At 44.3% G+C, this 24,269-nt stretch overlaps 2 protein-coding genes across 2 annotated transcripts in view; both read left to right on the plus strand.

Annotated features, from left to right (window-relative positions):
* The window catches only part of LOC109487289, a 25,484-nt gene extending 9,830 nt beyond the window's left edge, over positions 1–15,654 (plus strand). Inside the window, exons 2-8 of the mRNA XM_019791275.1 lie at positions 9,533–9,817; positions 10,080–10,815; positions 11,127–11,289; positions 11,691–11,922; positions 13,371–13,484; positions 13,901–14,091; positions 14,356–15,654. Coding sequence (XP_019646834.1) covers positions 9,635–9,817; positions 10,080–10,815; positions 11,127–11,289; positions 11,691–11,922; positions 13,371–13,484; positions 13,901–14,091; positions 14,356–15,007 — 2,271 coding nt within the window. The 5' untranslated portion in view covers positions 9,533–9,634 and the 3' untranslated portion in view covers positions 15,008–15,654. The remainder of the gene's footprint in view (positions 1–9,532; positions 9,818–10,079; positions 10,816–11,126; positions 11,290–11,690; positions 11,923–13,370; positions 13,485–13,900; positions 14,092–14,355) is intronic.
* Positions 15,655–17,063: 1,409 nt separating this feature from the next.
* LOC109487249 lies at positions 17,064–21,215 on the plus strand. The gene is made up of 5 exons (XM_019791232.1): positions 17,064–17,171; positions 19,495–19,602; positions 20,079–20,193; positions 20,578–20,729; positions 20,994–21,215. Exons 1-5 carry the CDS (start codon positions 17,079–17,081, stop codon positions 21,213–21,215), a joined length of 690 nt encoding a protein of 229 aa, XP_019646791.1. The 5' UTR covers positions 17,064–17,078.
* The last annotated feature ends 3,054 nt before the right edge of the window (positions 21,216–24,269 follow it).

Here is a 24,269-nt window from a genome sequence, read left to right on the forward strand (position 1 = left end):
CATGTTGGTGGTAGCGACTGTAGGAGCGGACGTAAACTAACCAGGATGGTACCCAGGCTAAGTGTAATGTTCTATAGCTGGTAAATGAGTACCTATAGCTAGCTTCGGTTGGAAACAAGAAAGAAGTAGAGAGGATTTCAGTACGGTAGTGTAATGTTCTATAGGTAGTAAATGAGTACCTAGCTTCGGTTGGGGACGTCCTCTTGGACAGGACGTAAAGCTAGAGGTCCCATGTTTGAGGGGAGACACAATTTGAGCACGTTAAAGATCCCACCGTGCAACCATACTTAGGATATCGAAAAGTGTGTGAGTGGTTCAAATCTTACAGTCTGGTCTCCGGGTTTACATCATGAAATGGTGATAGTCACCTGTTATGCCAATCGCTCCACAAATGTGGTAAATCTTAGTAAATATGAAGTTAGGGTCTGATAAACTGTATGGCAGTCTTTACTATAATTATTATTAAAAAGATCAAACAATACAAAGCAAAAAAAAGGTTTAGGAAGTTCCTACTTTAGCGGATTTACTTTTTCCTTCAACGTCTATAAAATATTTCGCAAGTATCACGTGCAGTAGTGTCCAGTCAATAAAACATTTACCATTGCCCAATTTTCGCCTTTAAAAAGTGAGCAACCCTTTTTATAAACCTACTGATACGTAACACAATCACCCGTCATTTATTCAGTATCAACGATGCGTTTAGTCTCTATTTACCGAAATTAGGACATTAGGAAATCGCCCCACTAACACCTTTACACCCGGGATAACCGACACCATTGTGAGCGAAAAGAACAATATTTTCTTAGCAGTATTTGAGTAGGACGAAAGGTGTTCTGAATACCTGGGTCACCTGTACACCTTTTGTCTGTCTTCTCAGGTGGAAATACCTGATCTAGTTAAAAGGTGCGCCTTTACATCGCGAGGATTCTTCTCAAATCTTCCCTTTGTGGAGGCGATTGAAGACGGTCTATTTTGTCCACATTTAGCCTGAGGGCATGAACACATTCGTACGCACAATTGTGTGTGTAGCTGTTGTGTTAAAACGAAGGGCGGTTATACCGGCTATACAGATACAGATACAGATTGTCGCAAACTGAGGGCCTTCTTGGGGAATATAGTCGTGCATTTTTCCTACAAAATTCGGCTGTCTTGGTACCGAAAAAGTCTGTCTTTGTTCTATCACAACCTGCTTGAAGATTCTACAGCATCAAAATCGTAGGGCGACAACAACGTAAGTGACATAGCCTTTACTTTCCTTTAATCTTCAAGCAGATCCTAGGCAGGCAAAAGACAGTATCGAAGCAAGATAGAGTGGCCAGGCAGTATCCATTGGCCAGAGAGGGTCCAATACGCCACCCACGCAATTTGACACCGTCTTTTGCCCACCCTGGGATCTGCTTGGAGATAACCTTTACTTGTGTACGTTAGCGGTGACAGGGTTCTTACTTGTGCGTTCTAGCGGCACCAAGGACCAACGTGTGTTTTCACTTGAAGTGGTCGTTTCGCTAATAGCTTCGCCGACAAGCAGCGCGGGTAAGGGGATAGTTATCGGTTGTTGACATGATCATGAGCACTGCTGTTTAGCACTGAGTGTCTCCATGTGCACAGAACCGTATCTACCTTAGTCTACCTATTGCCTACATCTGTCTACTACTAGTAGTTCTATGTCTGAATGGTTTAGGCTTAGCTGGCACCGTTCTAGATACAACACTGTCGCTTGTTGACGTGAACACTGCTGTTAGTAGGAGTCTCCATTGGTGTAAAGAACCGTGTCTACCTACTAGCAGTTCTATGCCTGAATGGGTTAGGGTTAGGATCAGGCACGGTTCTGGATAGTCTACAGAACTTTGCCTGAGCATGGTTCTGGATGATATGTGTATATATGATATCAGTATGAGTAACTCAGTGTTGTGGTTTCCTGCCCCACCCCTGCCCACACTTCCTGCCCTTTCTAACAGTCGGCCTTCTTGTACTATTCCCTTAGCAGACATGTAGTTGGACCTCTCTTCGTTAACTATATATATAATATACATAAAAGTGACTGAGTTTCGACCCCACCACTGGCCATAGCCTGATTATCAGACCTATTTTTGCTCCCGAGTCTTTCTTGAGTAAAAAGGCTCTCTCTATTTGCGGAGAGGATAAAGACTCCATGTCAAATAGAGAGCTAAAATAAGTGACTGGTATCCAGGGCTACCCTGCCCGCACTTCCTGTCCCGTCTACCCCGGCCTTGTGCGGTGACGTTGTTGTTGTTTCCTGTCCTCCCCCGCCGAGAACATTCCATATTTACAGTCAACAAACTGCACAGAAGCGCCTCCCCCCCCCCCCCTCAGCCACCATTACTGGTGGAACTTACTGTTGGCAACACACAATTGCAGGCTCCAAGCAGATGTGGGGTGGTAGGGGCTTGTTTTAATGTCTTTTCGTGACCCTAGCGCGTCATTCAAGGCAACATGAACGGAGAATGACGCACATGTGACAAAGAACATGCAAAAAAAGCCAAAAATGGCAATAACACACTATGTATTCTTACACCTCAGGTCTTAGATACCAGCAAAGGGCAGAGACAAGTACTACTGTTGTCAGTCTTTGTGTGAGTGTAGATAGTCAAAACGCAGCATCGGCACTAAATCGACGTCTAGAACATAGCTACAAAAGCTAAGTCTACATAGAATCGAACGAGCTAAACCACAGTCTACATGCATGTATCTAATACCCACCCAACAGAGTGTCCATCACAGCCTTTCAAATCTGGGTGTATACTTCGGATACTTTGTAAGGACAACTCATCTCCTCTCGTAAAGTTGAATTGGGAAGATAATTAAAAGTAAAGCAATTAAAAGTGATTCTCAACACTTGGCAACAAAGAAATCTACGCGAGAGAGATTAACCACAGTCTACAGGCATGTACATGTATCTAATATCTGCCCAATCCTTTATATGCACCCCAATGTGTACACCTACAGAGTAACCACAAACACGCCCGGGGCAAACCTCGGCCCTCCCAGGGTTAAGCTGGAGTCTAAACACAACCGAACGGCGGAAATCCTGAATCTGCGCGGGGGCAAAACAGCGTCACGGATTGTCGGGTGCAGCTGACCCTAGAAAGGGTAAGTCTAGTGAGCCTGAGTGTCAGCCTTTTTTTAGCCTCTACCAGGCTTCGGGAAGCGGCTGAAAAGAGTAGAAATCGGCTGAGGTAGGTAGAGGCTATAGTTAGCCCGAGTGTCAGCCTTTGTAGCTTTCGTCCTCTCCCCCACGATCCGCTATACCCGCCTGTAGAAAGCTAAAAGGGCCGGTGGCGGATCGTGAAGAGCGGACGAAAGCTAAAAAGGCTGACACTCTAGTGGCCTAAGTCTAGTGTCTGTTGTATCCAGAACCGTGTTTTATCCAGAACCTTGCTTTATCTGGAACCGTGCTTTATCCAGAACCGTGCTTTATCCAGAACCGTGCTTTATCCAGAACTGTGCTTTATTTAGAACCGTGCTTTATCCAGAAACGTGCTTTATCCAGAATCGTGCTTTATTCAGAACCGTGCTTTATCCATAACCATGCAGAGGCACGGTTCTGGATGGTCCACGCGTATCCAGAACCGTGCCTGGGGTAAATCTACGTTCTTGGATGCGCGGAGGCTATCCAGAACCTAAACCTAACCCATTCGGGCATAGAACTAGATAGACAGAGTGTAGTGGTAAGGAACTATAAGCGACGTGTGCACAGCTCAAGTATCCAACTCCGGGCTTTGTTCAAAACTATTTCATTAAGTACCTCCTACTCAATGTATTAGGTAATAACTAGATTGACCGGTATTTGCCGGGAGACTGTAACGTCGTCACTATAGCAACAGTTGCCATGCCAACGCCTGGGACTGTAGACGCCTAGGGTAGATGCAGCGCATCGGTATCTTAAAGTTGTTTTTTTTTTAATTCAGAAACACAGTGATAAACACAAATGAAAGGACACGGACTAAGTGGCTGCGAACTCAAGTTAGGTAGAACTTATGTTCTCGCAGACACTTTTACAATGGAAAAAATTTTACAAGACGTTTGAAGATAGGTACGAGACCTGGCGTTAGTCAAACCTCCCATCCCAGAAGAAAAAGAAAGCATAGCAGGACACATACAGCTAAAGGCGTTTTGTTTCTGTTATATAGTGTTGTGCGGCTGACATAATTTTACAGTTAATGTCATACGAACAAAGCAAGCTACCGCGAAGAACTAAAAGTTCTATCTTAAAGTTGATCAGATTCTTGAGGTTCCTTCGCGGGGTTTCTTGGAGAACCTTGAGACGACGTCGTCTCGGGTGTTCAAGATGCCCTTGAAGATAAGACGCAGACCGCAGGTAACCAGGAGCCGGTAGAGCACGTGCAGGTGTGTGACGTACAGGTGTGTGGCTGTGGCGGCACACCTGAGGCGTATCCAGGCAACCACGTACAGCAGGGGTAGTTTTGTGGCGCGGTGAGAACAAAGACCTGATATATATTGAAAGTTTATTGCAAGTTCTTGCCCGGAGGATGATTGCAGGTACATGTAACATGAGAATAAAAAGAACTGGCAATGGATAAGAATATAGCATGTGGCTTAACTCTAGCCTAAATTTGACACTTCAATCTAACATATTGGGTTTAACGTCTTTTTCCTAGTCAAAGACGAATGATTTCACTTTTCCTGTGATAAGTCATAGGAAAACGAAAATCTACAAGTAGGAGGATTAAGGTGTTCAAACATTCCTAGTACTGTCCTAGAGCGGCCCTCACCGCCACCAAGTACAGTAGAGGCATTATCATTAGATAGATTTAAACGTTTGCAGTTAGATGTGCTAACTTTAAGTGTGACAGGTCTTTTGGTGTAATACAGGTAAATGCCGCAGCGCCGCGTGCCTGGAAAGCTGGTCTGTTACGCCGAATGACGGTAATATCGACCATACAATGTAATATAGCCAGCTGCCGCTAAGCCGGTACGTTACGCCGAAGGGTTGTTATTTAGCTATGCAAAATGCAAATTTAGACAGTGCTCGGCCTGTGAACGTGAAGTCCAACCTCAACAATGACCCCCAGGTTTACCAACACGCCGCCCCGAACATGAGACTTGCTGTGGTCGGTTATATATATGTTTCTGGCGAAGGTGTTGGCTAAACCTGACGCAGACGTCATCAGACGAAATGAAGATGGGATATGTTTTATGCACACAAACACAAAACATCATTTTCGTGGAGTAAGTTATTTTTAACATTTGTTTCTACTGCGTGCATCCATGGCGTTCTATGCCTGAATAGGTTAGGATCATGCACGGTTCTAGATAGTCTCTGTTGTATCCAGAACCGTGTCTATCTAATTCCATACCTGAATGGGTTAGGGTTAGGATCAGGCACGGTTCTTGGTAGCTAGTCTCTATGGTATCCAGAACCGTGTCTGTCTAGTCCTACATGTATGCCTGAATAGGTTAGGGTTAGGATCAGGTACGGTTCTGGATAGTCTCCGCGTATCCAAGAACGCAGAGAGAGTTTCTGGCGACGGTGTTGGCTAAACCTGTCGCAGACGTCACCTCTGTTGTGAGATGGAGGTAGGATATGTTTTACGCACACACACACACAACATCATTTTCGTAAAGTAAGTTATTTTTAGTCTTTGTGTCTGCCTCTACTTTTTCTAGATATTATAGTGGAGGGTTCTTATATGTTTAGCTATAGAGTAGGTCTTGGTCAAGGAAAAACTATCGCGTTTTTCAAGCAGGTCTAAATTCACAGCTTGAACTAAACTTTTCCCTAAGTGTGGTGGGTTCTTTAACGTGCTCGAGGTGTGTCTTGAACTATGGCGTCTCTAACCAAAGCTAGGTACTCATTTTCACCTGAGTCGAGTGAGGAAATAGGTGTAAAGTGCCTTTGCCGAAGGCACAACATTGGGGCTTGGGTAGAGATTCAAACCAAGAACCTCCAGATTCAAATTCAACAATCATAACAGTACTACAGATTGTTCCTGCCATTTAGATGTATTTGACTTCCTATAAATCCTTGAATGAAACACTTGACAACCAGAGAAAACAGTTTACTCCGGTAACGCCGCAGTACGCAAACATTATTCCAGCCCCGCTATTAGCCACACTCTAACAAATCAAGGCAGTTTCTTGGCATTTACTGAGAGATTTACGGCGTTAAGTTTATTGTTGAGCACTCAGGTCCATCTGGTGCCGAACACTGTCATTTATAACGGGGAAATTTGCTGGGTAGCGGAGGTCTTTGCCATTGGTACAGAGTTTGCATGGTGAAGTTATCGGTAAGTAAGGTTTGTTATATTAGTCTCCAGAACCGTGCCTATCTAGTTCTATACCTGAATGGGTCAGAGTTAGGATTAGGATCGGGCATGGTTCTGGATAGTCTCCACGTAATCCAAGAACGCAGATTTGCCCTAGGCATCGTTCTGGATACGCGTGGACTGTACCAGAGGATAGCTCGGGATTGCGAACCGATGGCTTTATTTCTTGGACCTGTTACGGTTAGAGATAGACGGAGAAAGTTGCACGTAAAGTTAATGTCTTTCTCAGCGTGCGCTGTCATCACCCTGGTTTTTATGGTGAATGATATACATTTTATAGGGAGAGATTAGCAACTGCAATGGTGTTCAAATTCTATTAAAATTCTTGGTTAAGTCATTGGCCGTGATGTTACTACATGGCAGGGTAAGGTTTGTGTTCTAATTCGAGTGTGACAAAGTTTTGCGTCGGCAACATGAGTCGATATTTGTGAAATACGCGGATACTTATTTTCCAAACATGGTTATTGAAAACTGAGGAGGGAGCCAAAACACGTTTCCATGCAAACACAGAGAAAACTCTGATGTACATGAAATGACAAGCCTTTCCGTACGGTAACCATAGGAATTCAAAAAGGGATTTTTAAATCAGTCTTGTTTTTTGGTACCATGCTCCGTCACGTGGTTGTCAAGGAAGTGACGTGCCCCAGCTTGTACGGTTGCTAGGGAAGTGACGTCACCTGTTCGAACCGTCCCGTCCAGGACACCCCTGTGTCGTCAAAACACGCCATTTGTCACGCCCTGTCAGGCTGAAGTTTACCTGTACAGAAAATTAGGACAGGTGTGTTTACCTGGTCTCCAAGCAGGGGATGGATTTTACACCTAGCTGTTTTTGCGGCGTTGTATTTTAGATTTTTTTTTTACTTCGGCTTACAACAGCCAGGGTTGCCCAGCTAGTGTAGACTGTTGTGAAGGGTCAACCCTGGGAGAAAATAGAATCGTTAGGTATACATACAAGCAATAATTTACCAATTTACATTGCGGCTTTGTGAGTTCTTACCTTTGCCAGGAAACTTTAGAGGGCTTAACAAATTGGCCAATTTAAGCCTGCCAAGCACCTGTTAGTCCGTTTAATACCTCCTAAATCCATACGGACAGTGTAACAATAGCAGACGTGCCTAGCCTGCGGGCTCACAGTGACTGTTGTGGCAGAACGGTATTTTATCTACACACTGCTCATGCACGGTTCTGGATAGCCCACGCGTATCCAGAACCGTGCCTGGGGAAAATCTATCGCGGGGCCTGATCTTAATCCATTCAGGAATAGAACTAGACACGGTTCTGGGTACTAGATGTACCAGTGCGTGCCTTCAGTGTCCACGGGTTGTCCATGGCCACCCTCTCGGGTCGAGTGCTGCGGATTACAGCCAGAATAGCTCAGGATTTACCGATTTCCTTACGGTTTTTTGATCAAGAATGTTTACAGGAAGGAGCGTTATAGGTTTAGAGTTTAACGGAGGGAGTGTAATTTAGTTATCGTTGTATCCAGAACCGTGCCTGGCTGGGGCAAATCTTAGTTCTTGGATGCGCGGAGACTATCCAGAACCGTGCCCGACACTTACCCATGCATTCAGGCATAGAACTAGATAGGCACGGTTCTGGATACAATAGAGACTATCCAGGACCATGCCTGATCCTAACCCTAACCCATTCAGGCATAGAACTAGATAGGCACGGTTCTGGATACCATAGAGACTATATATATCCAGGACCATGCCTGATCCTAACCCTAACCCATTCAGGCATAGAACTAGATAGGCACGGTTCTGGATACAATAGAGACTATCCAGAACCATGCCTGATCCTAACCCTAACAAATTCAGGCATAGAACTAGATAGGCACGATTCTGGATACGGTAATGGCCCCAATGCTGGACCAAAACGTCGGACCGCTGGACAATTTGAAATCCGGCCTGCTGAAAAGAGTCCAGGCATTTTGGCAGTTGACCATGTACTTCATAAATATTTCACAGACACTATGTACCCTAGTGTAAAAGAAATGTTCCTTCCCACGCGTTGTTTAAAGGCTTACAGGGTTGTTCAGCATCCCATAGCGACACGCACTCCGTCTGCCCAAAGTCTGGCATGTGTAACATACCTGAGGAGTAACTAGTTTCTAGTATCATGTTCATGCTTAATGTTCGCCATAATACATTATACCAGAATTACAAGCATTAAGGATGCAAATACTGCATTATAGGCGTCGCCCTCTAGTGTATAGTGTACGAATAATTCATTGTTTACTGTAGGATTTGTATTTAGTTTTTGATTCTGGTTCGTTTTGTGTGGCGTCTGTGCTTTTTGTGGGTCAGCCTCACCAACTGAGTCTGAGTACAAGTAGTGACATGTATTATAATTTTTGCTAATAAATACAAGACAGGCGTAAAACACCAGGAATGAGTAATATCTCTACCTCTGCTTGGAGTCCAGGTATTTTTACCTGCATGTTCCCCATATCTGCTTGGAGCTGAGGCATGTTTACGTGTATGTTTTTGTCACGGTGAGGAGCCGAACTGTTCTTTCCTTACGGGGTCACCTCGGGTCACGTAGAACTACACTGTGGGCTGATGGGTCTTTATAGGGGATTGTGTGTACTCAAGTGGGAACGTTATCACGAAAACAAAACTCGTACAGTGTTTTTGTAGCCTCCATAGCATGCCAAAAACTGGGGGGGGGGGTCTTCATGGTCTTTGGGAGCTTTTATGTGCTATTTTCTGATTGCATATAGACAACATAGCCGGCCTGGTTGAATTACCCCCGTTTTTTTAGAACTGGGCTAATCAGAAAATAGCCGAAGACCACCAAACCCCCAGTTCGATTTTCTATAAGCCTGCAACGGAGGCTATGATTTTTGGTTGATTACTTTCTTCTAGTGTTTCCAACTACATGTATATCTAGATAGTGCCTAGATAGTTCTATGCCTGAAGGGGTTAGGATCAGGCACGGTTCTGGATGGTCTCGTCGTATCCAAGAACGTAGATTTGCCCCAGGCCTTAACATACATGTACCTACCTATAGGTATTTGCGCCAAGCCATACATGCCTATATACCTATCGCATATCCATGCGTAAAATTGTTTTTGCTTTGATATGAACTGGCGCGTTGGCTAAACGTCAGATAATCTGACCACAGACAATGTAAGGCGAAACTTATACCCTGCTATGTAATACACCGTCATTCATTTTTTCTACTGACCATATCAAATATCATATTTTCCTATTCTCCAGGCTGGCCAATAGCAGAGCAGTCACCCAGAGCCGGGTCGCAGACGACTTTTTCGTCAACCTTGGAAAAAACACAATGACGTCACCTGACCCGCTGCCGTCGCCATGGCAACAGTGACGCAGTCGCCAAACGACCCCCGGGCGGTCACCACCTGCACACAGACAGACTTCGCGTCAGAGGCCGGGGACGATGCCGAAGACGTCGCGACGACAGCCTCCGAGGAGGAGAGGACACCTGAAGACGTCGGCCAAGATGCTGAGGAAACTGCCCAAGACGTCGCCAAGGAGGTTTGTTTGTTTATTTATTTATTTATTTATTCAACCAGAGAACATATCGCCCTGGAGGGCGCTTTTCAATATATTACCGGGGGGGGGGATCCCCAAACACAATAAAGTTATCGCTGAACAAACTTATGTACAATCAAAATACATGTAAAATAAGTTAAGTTAATGGTGTGAAGGTATGAATTCGCATATAAATGTACAATTGGCAGGCAGTCTTGTTTGTATATTTGTTTGAAGCGTAAGAGTGTGCTCTGGCTGATTTCAGGTGAGCCAAGAGGAGGATAAGAAGGAGGAGGAATTCGAAGAAGAAGGAGTTGATTTAGACGATGATGACGACAGTGAAGACGCGCCGACGGAAATCAGCTTGGAGGTCCACGTGAGGAAAATTCCAAGGAAGACAGCAGAAGACGATGAAAGTGAAAACAAGGAATGTCTTAAGAATGGAGAAGACAAGGACGGAGAAAACGAGGAGAGAACTTCTCCGGACGGAGAGGAAATGGAGATTCATGGGAAGGGGCTGAACGCCAAAATGGCGGAAAATGGAACCTTCCAGACGGAAATTCCAAACTCCAAGGTCAACGACAATGTCACGGAAAAAACAGCAACTAACAAAGGTGACGGGAAGGACTCGATGGTCAAGTTTGTGGAGGGCAGGCCGCATGCGCAGGGGCCGCTCATGTTGCTTCCGTCCTCCATTACGCATGCGCAGACGCACTACGTCAGGTACGCCCGTTCCAAAACTCCCACCAAGTCCGTGGGGACCGATCCGCTACCCGGAAGTGACGTCAGCCACGTCACGGACAGTTCCGGTCGGGCTGCGAACAACGTGGAGGACATGTATCGGGTTTCCCAGCCTCCGTCCAGCGGTAGAGGTCACAGGCAGGGGAAGGTTCCATCCGTCCAGGGCACCGTGCACGTGAGGCCCCCTGGCGACTCTCCTGTGATCAGCAGGCGGAGTCTTCGCTCTATTCCGTCCCCAGAGCTGGAGATCAAGTTACATGGTGGGTCAAACGACCTTTAAAATCATTTTTACTTTTCCGGTACGAAAGTATTGTTTTGAGTGGGTTGTCTCTGTTTTTTTGTGTCTCATTCTACTTGACCGGAAAGAGTTGGTTGACAGCACATGGGTGTGAGGACGAGTGACATGCAGAATAACAGATGGTCAAAAGGTCAGACACAGGAAATAGGATGAACTTGAAGGTCCTTAAGAATCCGGCGTCGAGTCAGCAGTGTTCACTATGGACTGTGAAAGGTTGCGTAGTTTCATTATCAAAAATGACATTTTCTCTCAATTTTTATATCTTTCCAAAAGGCGGGAACTACTCTGAAGCGCGCAGCCACGTGACCGGAAGTGACGACGGCGACAGTGACGTGGACGAAGACGAGGCTTGGCTGGACACCAGCCGGAAGTTGACCACCACTCCGGCCAGTCTGCCCTCTGACCCGGATATGACGTTTGATCTACTCAGTCAAAGGTATGTCATTGATTAAACTTATTATGTATTTCCTGTGATGTTCATTCTCTTTATTACATGATGGGAGTGTCATTCATGAGTTAAACCTCTGCACGTTAAAGAACCCAACACACATGGCACGACGTATGTCATCAACCCTTTACTAAGTTAGTCTCCACTACACTCTTTTGTGGTTTTGTAGGCTGAATGAATAGTAGAAATTGGCCTTAAAAAGATGTCCAGCTTGCCTGCATAGAGTATGTGAATAGTCAGGCAAACTGGACGCTCTGTGGCCGGCCAACTCCACTGGCCAGTTACATTCTTTTTAGGCCGATTTCTACTATATTCATTCAGCCTGCAAAAGAGTCTGGTGGAGACTATTACTCAATGACTGACCAATCTTCGTGTTCTCTTTCTTGTAGATTCCGTCCGAGACAGGCGAAGAGCGTGACGTCGGGCCGGTCGCGCCACCTGGCGGCGCGGCGCAGTTACTACAGGCAGGCTCTCACCATCATGTCCGCCCGCTGCAACAGCGTCGCGCGCATGCGCATCGTGGACGGGTCTGCGCAGGCGCACGGCATGGACCCGACGTACTACCACTACCCTGACAAGTACATCTACCTGGAACAGGAGCCACAACATCCGCCTATCAAGGTAACTCTCTTTATCGTTAGCCTACTGCCTAGACATCTGTAGCAGTTGGCTTGCGTTTGTTTAAATGAGCGCGGCGGTAAAGCTCTCAGCGAAAAAAAACGCCCTCATAGAATCATACGCAGGTTGCTAGGAAAGTCTGCGTGGGTGGCTACTTGTACATGTACATGATAATTAGGTAGGGTTGCGGACTTTGTTACTACAAGTCATGTTAAAGTCCTCGAACACGGACTTTCAGACGAGATTCCTTCCCATCCAAGGAACAAAGCTAGCCATGTCAGGCACGGTTCTGGATAGTCCACGAGTATCCAGAACCATGCCTGGGGCAAATCTACGTTCTTGGATACGGAGACTATAAAGAACAGTGTCTGGTCCTAACTTTAACCCATTCAGGCATAGATCTGGGTAGGCACGGTTCTGGATACGATGAGCTCCATCACATACATCTTAGGTTACCCTATAATTTTGATATCGTAGGACTTTTAGGTAGACTGTGACACACCCCTTTGGTAACTATTACCAACCCCACAGCCGTGGAACTCATATAACTTTAAGTGGTTAGGGTCATGACACGACCGCGGACTTTGTTACCAAAAGTCATGTTGAAGTCCTCGAACACGGACTTTCAGACGAGATTCCTTACCACCAGTGGAATCCACCCACAAGATGCAGGGAAATCTGTGGCCACGTTATCTGGGGAGCATTTAGTTCTTCAACTCATATCTCATGTCCCCACCACTTGCCATACGAAGCAGGTAATTATAAATTGGCTAAAACAGCAACTTTGGGGAACTTGGTGTCTGCTATGCATTAACTGTTGATCTAACGTTGCCATCGAAGTTCCCATCGAGTGAACGCAGCTATGAGCTATATGGCCAGGCAAATCTAGAGATAAGATAAATGTAACTTGTCACGGTTTGTTGATTAATGTTGACGCTCCACAGGTATGCGGAGGAAACCTGTATTTCGAGCCGATGGAATGTCACGCCAAGTTATTCTTACTTATCAACTGATTGATATATTGATATATTGATATATTGATATATTGATATATTGATATATTGATATATTGATATATTGATATATTGATATATTGATATATTGATATATTGATATATTGATGATATATTGATGATATATTGATGATATATTGGTGATATATTGATGATATATTGATGATATATTGATATGTTGATGATATATTGATGATATATTGATGATATATTGATGATATGTTGATGATATATTGATGATATATTGATGATATATTGATTGATTGATGAATTGCTTGCTTGTGCAGGTATGGCGGGGTTACGGAGGGAACCTGTACTTCGAGCCGATGGAATGTCACATGCTACACTGACTGCTATACTTACTGACCAACTGATTGATTGATTGATTGATATATTGATTGATAGATAGATTTATTTTTTGATTGATTGACTGTGCAGGTATGGCGGGGATACGGAGGAAACCTGTACTTCGAGCCGATGGAATGTCACGCCAAGCCGTACGCAGACCCGGAAGAACGGCCGAGCCATCGTGGCGAGACCGACAGCGCAAAGGTACCAGTAGTTTCTGGACTTGTCTGTGCTTTTGTGGGTCGAAATAACACTGGTAATAATACGCCAAAAAGCAGTTACTCAAGCAACTGGATATGATTTTGGTTTCAGCTAGTATATACTAGCTTTCGTCACTGACGAAAGTAACTGCTTTTTGGCGTATCGTATTACCTGGATGTCTAACCTTCATCGACGTATTTAAGACTGATATAGTGTTAACATACACAATGTAGATTGAATATTCGCCTTCTAGCTGGGTTTTTACCACTCGGCTGTGGACCACTCTGCTGTGGCACATTCTGACACAAGAAATCGGAGATATTAAGTTGTTTGAGGATAACAGAGCATTAGATTGTTATGCTAGACCGTCCCTATGTGAAGGTAAGCATTATACATTTGCTTTTGTTGCCTCCCTTCAGGGTTCCAGCAAGCCCGCCCGCCTGAGTACGGCCCTCAGCAGCCGGACCTCCAAGTCCAGCGGGAGCCACAAGTCCAGCGGGAGCCACACCACGTCCAGCTCCGAGCACAGCGCCAGGTCCGACCCTGCCGACCGGACCCGGGCCTTCGCGCTCACCGCCGGGAGCCACGCAGGGTCCGAGCACAGCAACAGGTCTGGTTTTAGTTTTTCACTTACTTCACATATACTGTATTCCCGTAAATAATCTGAGTGCATTGTGTAAAGAAAAGTGCCTATCTAGTTTTACTATGCCTGAATGTGTTAGGGTTAGGATCAGGCACGGTTCTGGATGGTCTCCGTGTATCCAAGAAGTTCAACATAGATTTGCCCCGTTTCAGGTTTCATAAAATATTGGACAGTGTACACAAATCTTGCATTCGTTTATCAACCTACTTATTCATTCCTTCCTTCCCCCAGGTCGGACCCAGGCGACAGAAGCCGGTCCTTCCCGCTCACCTGCGTGAAGCTGGACAAGACGGTGGTCCTGAACCGGAACAACTCCAACCTACAGGAGGACTTACACAACATCGCCGGGATAGAGGCTGTCGGGAGCCTCAGGATCAGCTACCCTAAACACAACAACAAACAAAAACAACAACAACAGACCCCGCAAACACCACCTCAATCCAGGGAGAGACGCACTTGCAAGTCCGCTAAAATCTGCAAAGGTTTAACGTCGCGAGCGAGAAACAATCTGAACGGTAAGGCTAGTTTTCCCGGGTTGGCTGTGGAGGGAGAGACCAAGTCGCCGAAAACCTCGCCACGGAACCAAGTCTTTGGGGACCACACAAGCTATATGAGGACTCGGTTTATAGAGCCTGTGGTTAGGCATGTGGATAGGAGCGAGTCGTACGTACAAGAGGGTGCGAAGACGCCGTGCGGGACACCTGTCACACCTGAGCTGTACGGTTACCATGGCGACAGACTCCCGCCGCTGGAGCTGGTGCAGGCCAGTGTGCGCAGGCGCAGGGATCAGAGCCCGGATGTGGTCATCCCGTCCGTGCGCATGCGCGACGGCAGGACCTCTACCGCGAGCTTTGAGACGTTTTCTACCGTTGGGAATGAATAGAGGAAAACAGCCATATTTCAATCACTCATCTACAAGCATGTACTTTTGAAAAAAACTCTTTACGTGAAATAAACTCTACTCCAACTTTGGAATTTTTTATCGAATCTCTGGGCCTTCATCATCTTTCTGACCCAAGTGCTGTAGACACGTGATTTACTCGCACGTGTGACGTCGGCACTGTGTCAAAGTTCGTCGGAAGTTGGTACCGCCCCCCGTCCCGGTTGAGAAAAAGTTGGTGTGCCCTGATCAATCAATTCTTAAGAACAGTTTATTTCTCATATGATTTACCGACTCAGATGGACTTTCTTGCAAAGAAGAACGTTTGTAAGCAGATTCTATCATTCTATATTTTGGCCAAGAAGATCATGAATCAAAATGAGAACATACTTGTCATAACACCTGTACATGTGTTCCCCACTGTCAGGCAATTTCTTGTTGAAAGCAGGGACTTCATAATAGCACAACAATGGCACGTTATTCTAACAGAACAGTAATAGGACGATAATAGGTCGGTACTTTCTGAAAGATATGAACAGTTAGGTAACGGTATAGGTACACAGAATGGCATGTTACATACAATGTTACATAAAGTGTAAATATACAAAGGTTAAGCATATATTTTAGAGGTGTAAATTGTGCATAAAATGCCCAACAATATATATTTATTTCTACAAAATTGTATCATAGCCTCTATTGGGAATGAATAAATGAACTATCATTGCTATCTTTTTTTTCTTATCATTTTTCGTTGTTATACTTTTGTTTTTGTTGGTTAGCTAGTGAAGAATTATTAAAGGTGGGCCAAAATGACAAAAGAAAAGAAACATTTTACTGTATAATGCCCTCCAATTTGCGTCAAGTGACAAGCTACGAAGCTAGCTGCTGTTCATAAATATCTCGCTAGAGGTCTCTCGTAACTGGTCACACCGACAAGTCCATAAGATCCCATAAGGATACCACTTTTGCAAACTGTGCGACACAGCACAAAACGGACATTCAAAGTCTAACTTAAATTGTATGCTCTGAATTGTGGTCAATATACCTGCCTTAATGTGTAGACCAATCAGAAAAATCCATTTGCTTCCTCCATGTGACGTCACCTTGAGATATTTAAAACGCCCATCCCAACTGGAAAAACCACCTTGCAGTGACGCAGTATGGCTGACCTTCACACAGTCTTTAACAAGACAGACGACAGCAAGCCTCGATTCTTTTTCTCAGGGCAGTTTCCTTGACACTTTTTAACACCTAAGACATTCATCGGACGTAAGACATCGTCTAGGAATCCATGTGTGAAGGATTTAGATACCTGTGCGCCAGGTAAGGTTCTTAAGCCAGAAGAAGACTTACCTGTTTTGTGGGCGTTGTTGTCTTTGGTTCTTAAAATGGCGACCGTAAATTGGTGTTTACAATCCGGCAATCTATTTGGATCGGATCGTCTTTATTTCTGTAACATCCGTGTCCATAATATCACCAGGGTCCATAATATCGCCACCTTGAGAAATAGTGTGCTTTGATCGGATATTTTTACTGCAACATACTTTAAGTATGCACTCCTGCACACATCAAATGTACATACCTAAGGTCTGTTGCAGTAAAAATATCTTTAAGCACACTTTTTCTCAAGGTGGCGATATTATGGACCCTGGTGATATTATGGACACGAATGTTACCCTTTATCCTTATGGCTAGTCTTACAGAGTTCACACAAAATAAATACATGCATGGTAAAAGAACACACATAAGGGTACAACATTTTATATTATGAAGTTCATATTATTTACAAACGAAATGAGCATGATATACAACCAAATCACAGATAAAACATGAATCAGTGGCCTTAACTTACTATTCTTAGTTCTAAACTCCGCATGTGGTGTGACGATATAACTCTTAACTGTTGTAAACGCAATGCATGTGTACTAGTCTCCCAAGTGTACCAAAGAAAGAGACGATACAAAGAACGCTCTGTTATGGCACTTCCTCGTTGGGTTGGGCGGGTTTAACTTAGTTACCAAAAGAGCCTCATAAGGGTTTGTTTTCCTCCATTAGATTGAAGTAAACAAACATCATGGCGGCCGAGGCAACGTTCTATTTCACCACTACCGTCATGCTTTGCGCCCGCCTGCTCCTTGCCGAAGCTTTACAGGTTCAGATCCCGGAGGTAAGAACATTTTTCTCAAAGATACTACATTGTTTCTACGGTGTTTTAAACACACAACGTATGAAATAATTATGCAAATGTGTACATATATATGCAATAGTCAATATTACACAGATTTCCTTATATATATGTATAGTCTCTACCAGATCTCTTTGCAGGCTGAATAAATAGTAGAAATCGGCCTAAAAGGGGGGATTTAATTGGCCAGAGACGTTGGCAGGTCAGAGAGGGTGAACGGAACGGAAATGAACCCTCTCTAGCTCTCTCTCTATTACAACTCCTGCAATCAAATGTGCAAAGATTGAGTGTAACAAGCCGTTCGGTGTGATATAGCTAGCTGCCGCCGCGCCGCGTGCCTGCAAATGAGTCTGGTGCAGACTATTATTTTGAGTATGTCCAGTATGGAGATATACAGATACTGCATTGGGTGCCAGTATTAAAAGTCTATCTAAGCTGGGCTGACAGCATCTACATGTATATCTGATCGTGATAATGACGTATATAGCTTTATAACTTTGCTGTTCAATATTTTCAAGGATGCGCCAATCGGCTTCAAAGTGGTCCCACTTGACCCTGGGAACGTGACGTTAGCAAACCAGCCTGGGAACGACACTTCGTCAGCCAATGGCGAGGATTCTGCCCAGACGATCTACAAGATTGTATCCGGAAATAAGGCAAGAATTATCATGATAATTGGGGTGGGGGGGTCCCGACAATGCTCTACGCTGAATTCGGAAACCTCTCGATTACGCTATACGATAAATTCCAAGTGGCTACAACGCATTACGTAGAATTAAAACGCCAAATACGCTCTACACAAAAATATTAGAGCGGTCCGTCTACGCTCTACGTAGAATTACAACAGCCGATTACGCTCTACGGAAAAGAGCTTGCGGGCCCCCATAATTCTGGTAAGATAGCCAGAAAGTTAGATTTAACTATGGAGACATTTGCAAAGCAAAAACATAATGTTTACCTCCACACTGTCTAGCCTAACAACTATTCTGTAGTGTTCTTACTCGAACACATTCATATATATGGTGACCAGCCCCTGCAACTTGCTACATAATGTAATCCAACACCACAGGGTGTCTGCTACAGCACAAATTACCATGGTGACAGCTGCTGTTTGTTTTACATTTGCTACTGAAAAAGATGACGTATTTCCACCCAGAGGCGGCTAACAAATGTACGTGTTTGTCATGCAGTACCAGCGGTTTTCGCTAGGGGCGTCGTCCGGCTTGGTTACCGTTGCTAAGGCGTTGGACCGAACCATTGACGCCCAGTATGACCTCAACATCAGGATCACCACCGAACTTAATGAGGTATTATGAGCATATCTTTTATCAAACGGTTTAGAAGTGGCCCATCCGGCCAAGCTTTATAAAGCAGCCAATACAGAAAGTCTTTTGCAAATACATGCCCGAGGACTAATTGCAGTTACAAACAACATAAGAAAGAAAATACAGTGGTGTGTGATACTATATCTGCGTCTAGCATTATACTATATTCTACAACATACATGGTACTAGTTTTACTGGGTTTAAAAATGTCCTGGCATTATTTATGTTTCAGGGGCATTTGCCTTTGGCACTTAAGCATGCAGGGTTGTAATTGTGATCTTCCTTACTGTTTCGGTAGCTTTGCATATAAACCACTATTGGCAGATTTGCATATCACGGAGTCTGATAATGTAGAGAATGGTGAGTCTGTGTGTTGGATGTATCAAACCGCCGGGCACATCTTCCGAACATTTTGCCGTATCCAGAACCGTGCCTGTCTAGTTCTATGCCTATTTTCTATCGTTACTATCCAGAACCGTGCCTATCTAGTTCTGTGGGTTAGGGATAGGATCAGGCTCTGGATAGTCTCTATTGTATCCAGAACCGTGCCTATCTGGTTCTATGCCTAAATGGGTTTAAGGTTAGGATCAGGCACGGTACTGAATAGTCTCAGCATATCCAAGAACGTAGATTTGCCCCAGGCACGGTTCTGGGTACGTGTGGGCTATCCAGAACCGTGCCTGAGCATGGTTCTGGATAAATACAGTCCTAGACTCAACACCTTTGTTTGACGATTTCCCCCTGCCCTGGGTTGTGACAATACGCCAGGTAACCTTTTGTCGTCAACAGAATCGTGTCTATCTAGTGCTATGTCTAAATGGGTTAGGACCAGGCACGGTTCTGGATAGTCTCCGCGTATCCAAGAACGTAGATTTGCCCCAGGCACGGTTCTGGATACGTGTGAGTTATCCAGAACTGGGGATAAAGCAGTGGTCGGCTCTGGATACAACATCTTTGTTTGACGATTTCCCCCTGCCCAGGTAGTGACGTTGCGCCACGTCCAGGTGCAGATTGACGTGACCGACGTTCCCGGGTATCCACCTGGCTACAACGAGTCGTGCGCGACGTCACACGTCACGGGCAACAAGGTGCGACCGGGATTTGTTTGTTTGTTTGTTTGTTTGTTTGTTTGTTTGTTTATTTTTCCCTGCATTTTCCCTCTGGTCTCTCAGTCACTGACGAAAGCTAGTGGATAGTAGCTGAAACGTCTGACGTTTTCAAAATCATATCCAGTTGCTTGCGTAACTGCTTTTTGGTGTTTGTTTGTTTGTTTGTTTGTTTGTTTGTTTGTTTGTTTGTTTTATTTACGTAGGGTGGCCCAATTGTCACTGTCATACCACTGCTTTACAGTGCGGCCCTGAAAATTTTACCAATTTTGCCGCTTGCTTCTCTTGCATTGTTAACATTCCACTGTAAGAATCGTCAAACATGTGCCTTAGCTAGATTCCATGTGCGAGAAGACACGATACGCTGGAAGGGTTAAAGGCCCGGGCACACTATACAGCCATAATCACCCGCAAACCGGCCGATAGCACTTTTAACACATTTTTAAACTCTTCTATAGGCTTTGATGCTGAACGTGTCGATGAAGGTCTTCGCTCCTGGTATTCAGATAGACACCGAATTCTTTTCACCCGATCAAAACGCCCTGGTCGCAGTGGACACAGACAACGATCACTGTGAGTATGACATTAAGAAGGCTGCTACAATTCCTCCAGCTAGATCTAACAGACTGTTACCATGTCTACAGCTAGATCTTGAACTGTCACCATGCAAAGTCGAATGAATGACTGGTTTATTATGTAAAACATCGCAGCCATCTCGCTGAAGTACGTTTCACTTACATACATGAAATAACACGCAACTCCAACGAAAAGCGTAAAATATTACAAAGTATTAAAATGAAATAATACAATAACTAAACTTCTGAGTGTGGTTTTGGCCTTTAATTTACAACGCACTATTAAGTCTAAAGCAATCTGATTTTGGGACGATTCTGAATCAAGATACACCAGCGACTTTTAAAAAATCATTTTTTTAATCTTACATCCTGACATTGGAAGGTGGCATGTCCTGGACTGATGTGTTCAACACCTTGTTCCCCCTCCAACATCTGAACAATGAGACTACACGGGTCTACTGTGAGCCTGCGCCAAGCTACCCATCTGACAGCCGTGGCGGGGTCACATCACCGATTGACATAAACATCTTGCAGGTAACAGGATCTTTAGCCTAAGAAAGGCGTAACTATAGGCTTAAGTTTTTTTTTTACTGCTGCCTATGTTTATATTTATGTGTGATGTAATATTCAGTCTTTACTTTTTCTTTGAACCTGTATTTCGAAATAAAATAGTTTAGTTTGGTGAAGAAAAACCAAATAGATGATTATTTGAATAATTTATTTCTTAATTCAGTCAATTTCATTTACTCATTCATTTCACCCATTCATTTATTCATTCATTCACTCCTGTTCTCCCAGCCTCCCTTCAGCCCAGGCGACCCGATCCAGCACAAGCTCCACCCCCCGATCTGGTCCCTCATGTTTACGGACACCTGGGTGCAACAGAACTCTCCTTACGTGGTGCTGGACATGTCCGTGGGCCACCTGAGGGCCGGCGTGTGGACCAGCTGGGTGTGCCGGGCCACCGGGGATCCACTCAACATGGACGTGTACCTGGCACTGGCACCGGCAGGTCAGTAATTTGGACATTATCAACATTGAATCTAATAAGTATGTATTTAACTGTTGTACCCAGAATCGTGCTTCATTCCGAACCTGAATAATGCTAAGGGAAGGTTATGCATAGTCCACGCGTATCCGGAACCGTTCCTGGGGCAAATCTACGGTCTTGGATACGCGTAGACTATCCAGAACCGTGCCTGATCCTAACCCTAACCCATTCAGGAATAGATCTATCCGTATCCCTTAAGAGCGCATCTTTCAGCAGACCCTCAAACACTTTGCCTACACCATAGCCACATTCCCAACACTCTAGCCACGTCCACCATCGGAGGGGTTTGCCCTAAATGGTTATGGGGGGGGGGTCTACGATAAAACACACAGGTAGTACCCCTGTTCTCTAACATGTTTGTTTTCACCAAGTGATAAATCGTCCACGTATTTCCACCGATCGTCGTGAGATTCACTCGCGTCATTGACCATACATGAGAAGATAACGGGGCCTAGTTTGGTGCCTTGGGGCGCGCCTGTAGATAGTGTTTCCCAGTCTGACATGGCAGATCTGTAGCATACTCTCTGTCGTCTCCCAGTTAGGAAGTTTACAATCCATATGGCATTATTGAGTACCCATGTGCATAGACTCAAGGAAAGTATCTTGTGCCTTCCCAAAGGCACAAGATGGGTGGCATGTCAGGGTTCGAAACCGGGACCTCTTGGTTCCGAGTCGAACACTCTGCCATTACGACACACGACCCCACTGTTGTATGTTTTTGACCATAGGTTGCCCGCGGGGTAAGTACGGCGGCCGATGCGACCGGGACTGTCTGTGTAAGAACGGCGCCTCCTGTCATCCCTTCAACGGAGCCTGCAAGTGCCGGTCCGGCTGGAAGGGCGTCGCCTGTGATATCGGTAAGGATATGGTATCCGGTCTATCGCGGTTGGGGCGGGCCTTTCTTCGGGGCTGCTGAAGTTTTTCCCCGCCCGACTTAGCTAGGTTGCCCGGTAGATTTTCACGGAAGGAGTTTGATTAGCCCCACCACGATCTATTCAACTCCTACCGGGCGTAGGAGTCAAAGAAGTACTCTGTTATCATCTCCCTCCAACATAGTAGAGCTACAACAGTATCTTAATGACATTTCCTTATGTTCCTTACTACCTTGATAGTCTACATGACTTTCACGCCTACAAAACGGCAATGTTTTCAATGTAGTTCAAAACTTTATTTGCTGTACAGATAGATTCTCGTAATTGATAGATCAACAACTTGTCATGTTTGTATTGATCTTGGTTTTACCCACCTTGTAATTATGCATCTTGTCAATATGTTATACACTCGTTGTATGTTTTTAGTAGAAGGTGTTATACATGTATCAAGCAACTTGTGCTTTTTGCCCAATACTCAATAAATATATTTGAGTAAATAAAAAGAAATTGTTCAATAAAACATGTTAATTGCCCTCAGACGTTGTGCTAACTTTGTTACAGAAAAATTCTGCCAACAACTGATGGCACCTTCTAACGGCAACATCTACGGCGGTAGTTCTTATGGGGACATCGTTACGTATTACTGTGACCCTGGATACAAGATCAGCGGCGATGGAGAACGAACTTGCCAGTCGGACGAGACCTGGAGCGGCACGCAGCCTTCATGCGTCCGTAGGTGGTTTCTTTAAATTTGTTTTCTATGAAACTCTCGTTTAGTTTTCAGATTTTTCCAAAGTGAAATATAGTTCTTTTGACAGACGTTTACAACGTATTTGAATTGTGTCTTTGAGCCTCAATGAAATAGCGCGTATCTTTTCCTAATTACCGAAATTTCCTAAATAGTTTCATGTTTTAAGTAACATATGATCCAACACAAAGAATGGTTCTCACCCACACCTGGTTTTCCTCCATAGACTGAGGTAGTGAGACGTCACACTTCATCTGGCTTCTTGGAATTGTGACTTTTCAAGACACATTTGCCCCAATGTCTACGTCACAGTAATGATAATGATAATGATAACAATAATAAATGGTTTATTGATCAGTTATTACCCGTGAAATTGTAGCCTTTTATAGACGTTATCATTTCCATGTGAATATATATATATATATATATATATATATATATATATATATATATATATATATATATATATATACTCTACTACTAGTGTACTATATAGTATATATATATATATATATATATATATATATATATATATATATATATATATATATGTTCAAAAAAAGAACCTCAAAGACGTGTAATTACATTATTTACGAGAGAGTTACGGTAACCATAGACCTGTTTGTCCCCTCCACCTCACGTGCCCGCACGTAGCTAGACATCATACTGCATGCTGCGTCTTTGCAACACTTCTTCCCCATCCCTAACATTGTTATTTTTCATGTGAGCCTTCTAATTCAAGACATCGTTTAATTCATTCCACCAGGATATTGCCAGGAGGGAAATGGAGCATCCTACCGAGGGACAGTCTCTGTGACTGAAACAAACAAGACTTGTCAACGCTGGGACAGTCAGACACCCCATCCCCACCGATGGACACCTGTTAATTACCCATCGGCGGGGTTGGAACATAGCTACTGCAGAAATCCTGATCCCCACAGAACCGGGGTTTGGTGCTACACTACGGATCCCATCAAGACATGGGAGAATTGTGACGTACCAGTATGTGGTAAGGTCTGATTCTGCATTCTTAATAGATGGTGGTGATACTTCTTCGTTAATAATCTACTTTCCTTGATTAATATACTACACCTGCTCGTCGACATTTCAACGTTTCCATATACGTGTATGCCATACGTAGTAAAACGCAGGGTTGTACTATATTAAAGCACCCAATAAATTCGGCTAACGTAAACTACCAGGCCCCATTCTATGCCTGACTACCGTGTTGGTAACATGGGCATCGGGCTGGCTAAGACGGTGACCAAGACATTTTGACACAATAGTAATAAATAGAAATAAATATCAAATAAACAAATAAATATATACACACACACACACACACATATATATATGTGTGTGTGTGTGTGTGTGTGTGCATATTATATATATATATATATATG

The sequence above is a fragment of the Branchiostoma belcheri genome, unplaced genomic scaffold (genome assembly GCF_001625305.1).
Source record: "Branchiostoma belcheri isolate BF01 breed outbred unplaced genomic scaffold, Haploidv18h27 scaffold87, whole genome shotgun sequence".
Classification (NCBI taxonomy): Eukaryota; Metazoa; Chordata; class Leptocardii; order Amphioxiformes; family Branchiostomatidae; genus Branchiostoma; species Branchiostoma belcheri.

Coding starts and splice junctions, on each gene's coding strand:
- LOC109487249 (XM_019791232.1), top strand. CDS start 17,079: ATGGCGGCCGAGGCAACGTTCTATTTCACCACTACCGTCATGCTTTGC. Junction 20,194..20,577: donor GGACACAGACAACGATCACT/GTGAGTATGACA, acceptor TGACATTGGAAG/GTGGCATGTCCTGGACTGAT. Junction 20,730..20,993: donor TTGACATAAACATCTTGCAG/GTAACAGGATCT, acceptor CTGTTCTCCCAG/CCTCCCTTCAGCCCAGGCGA.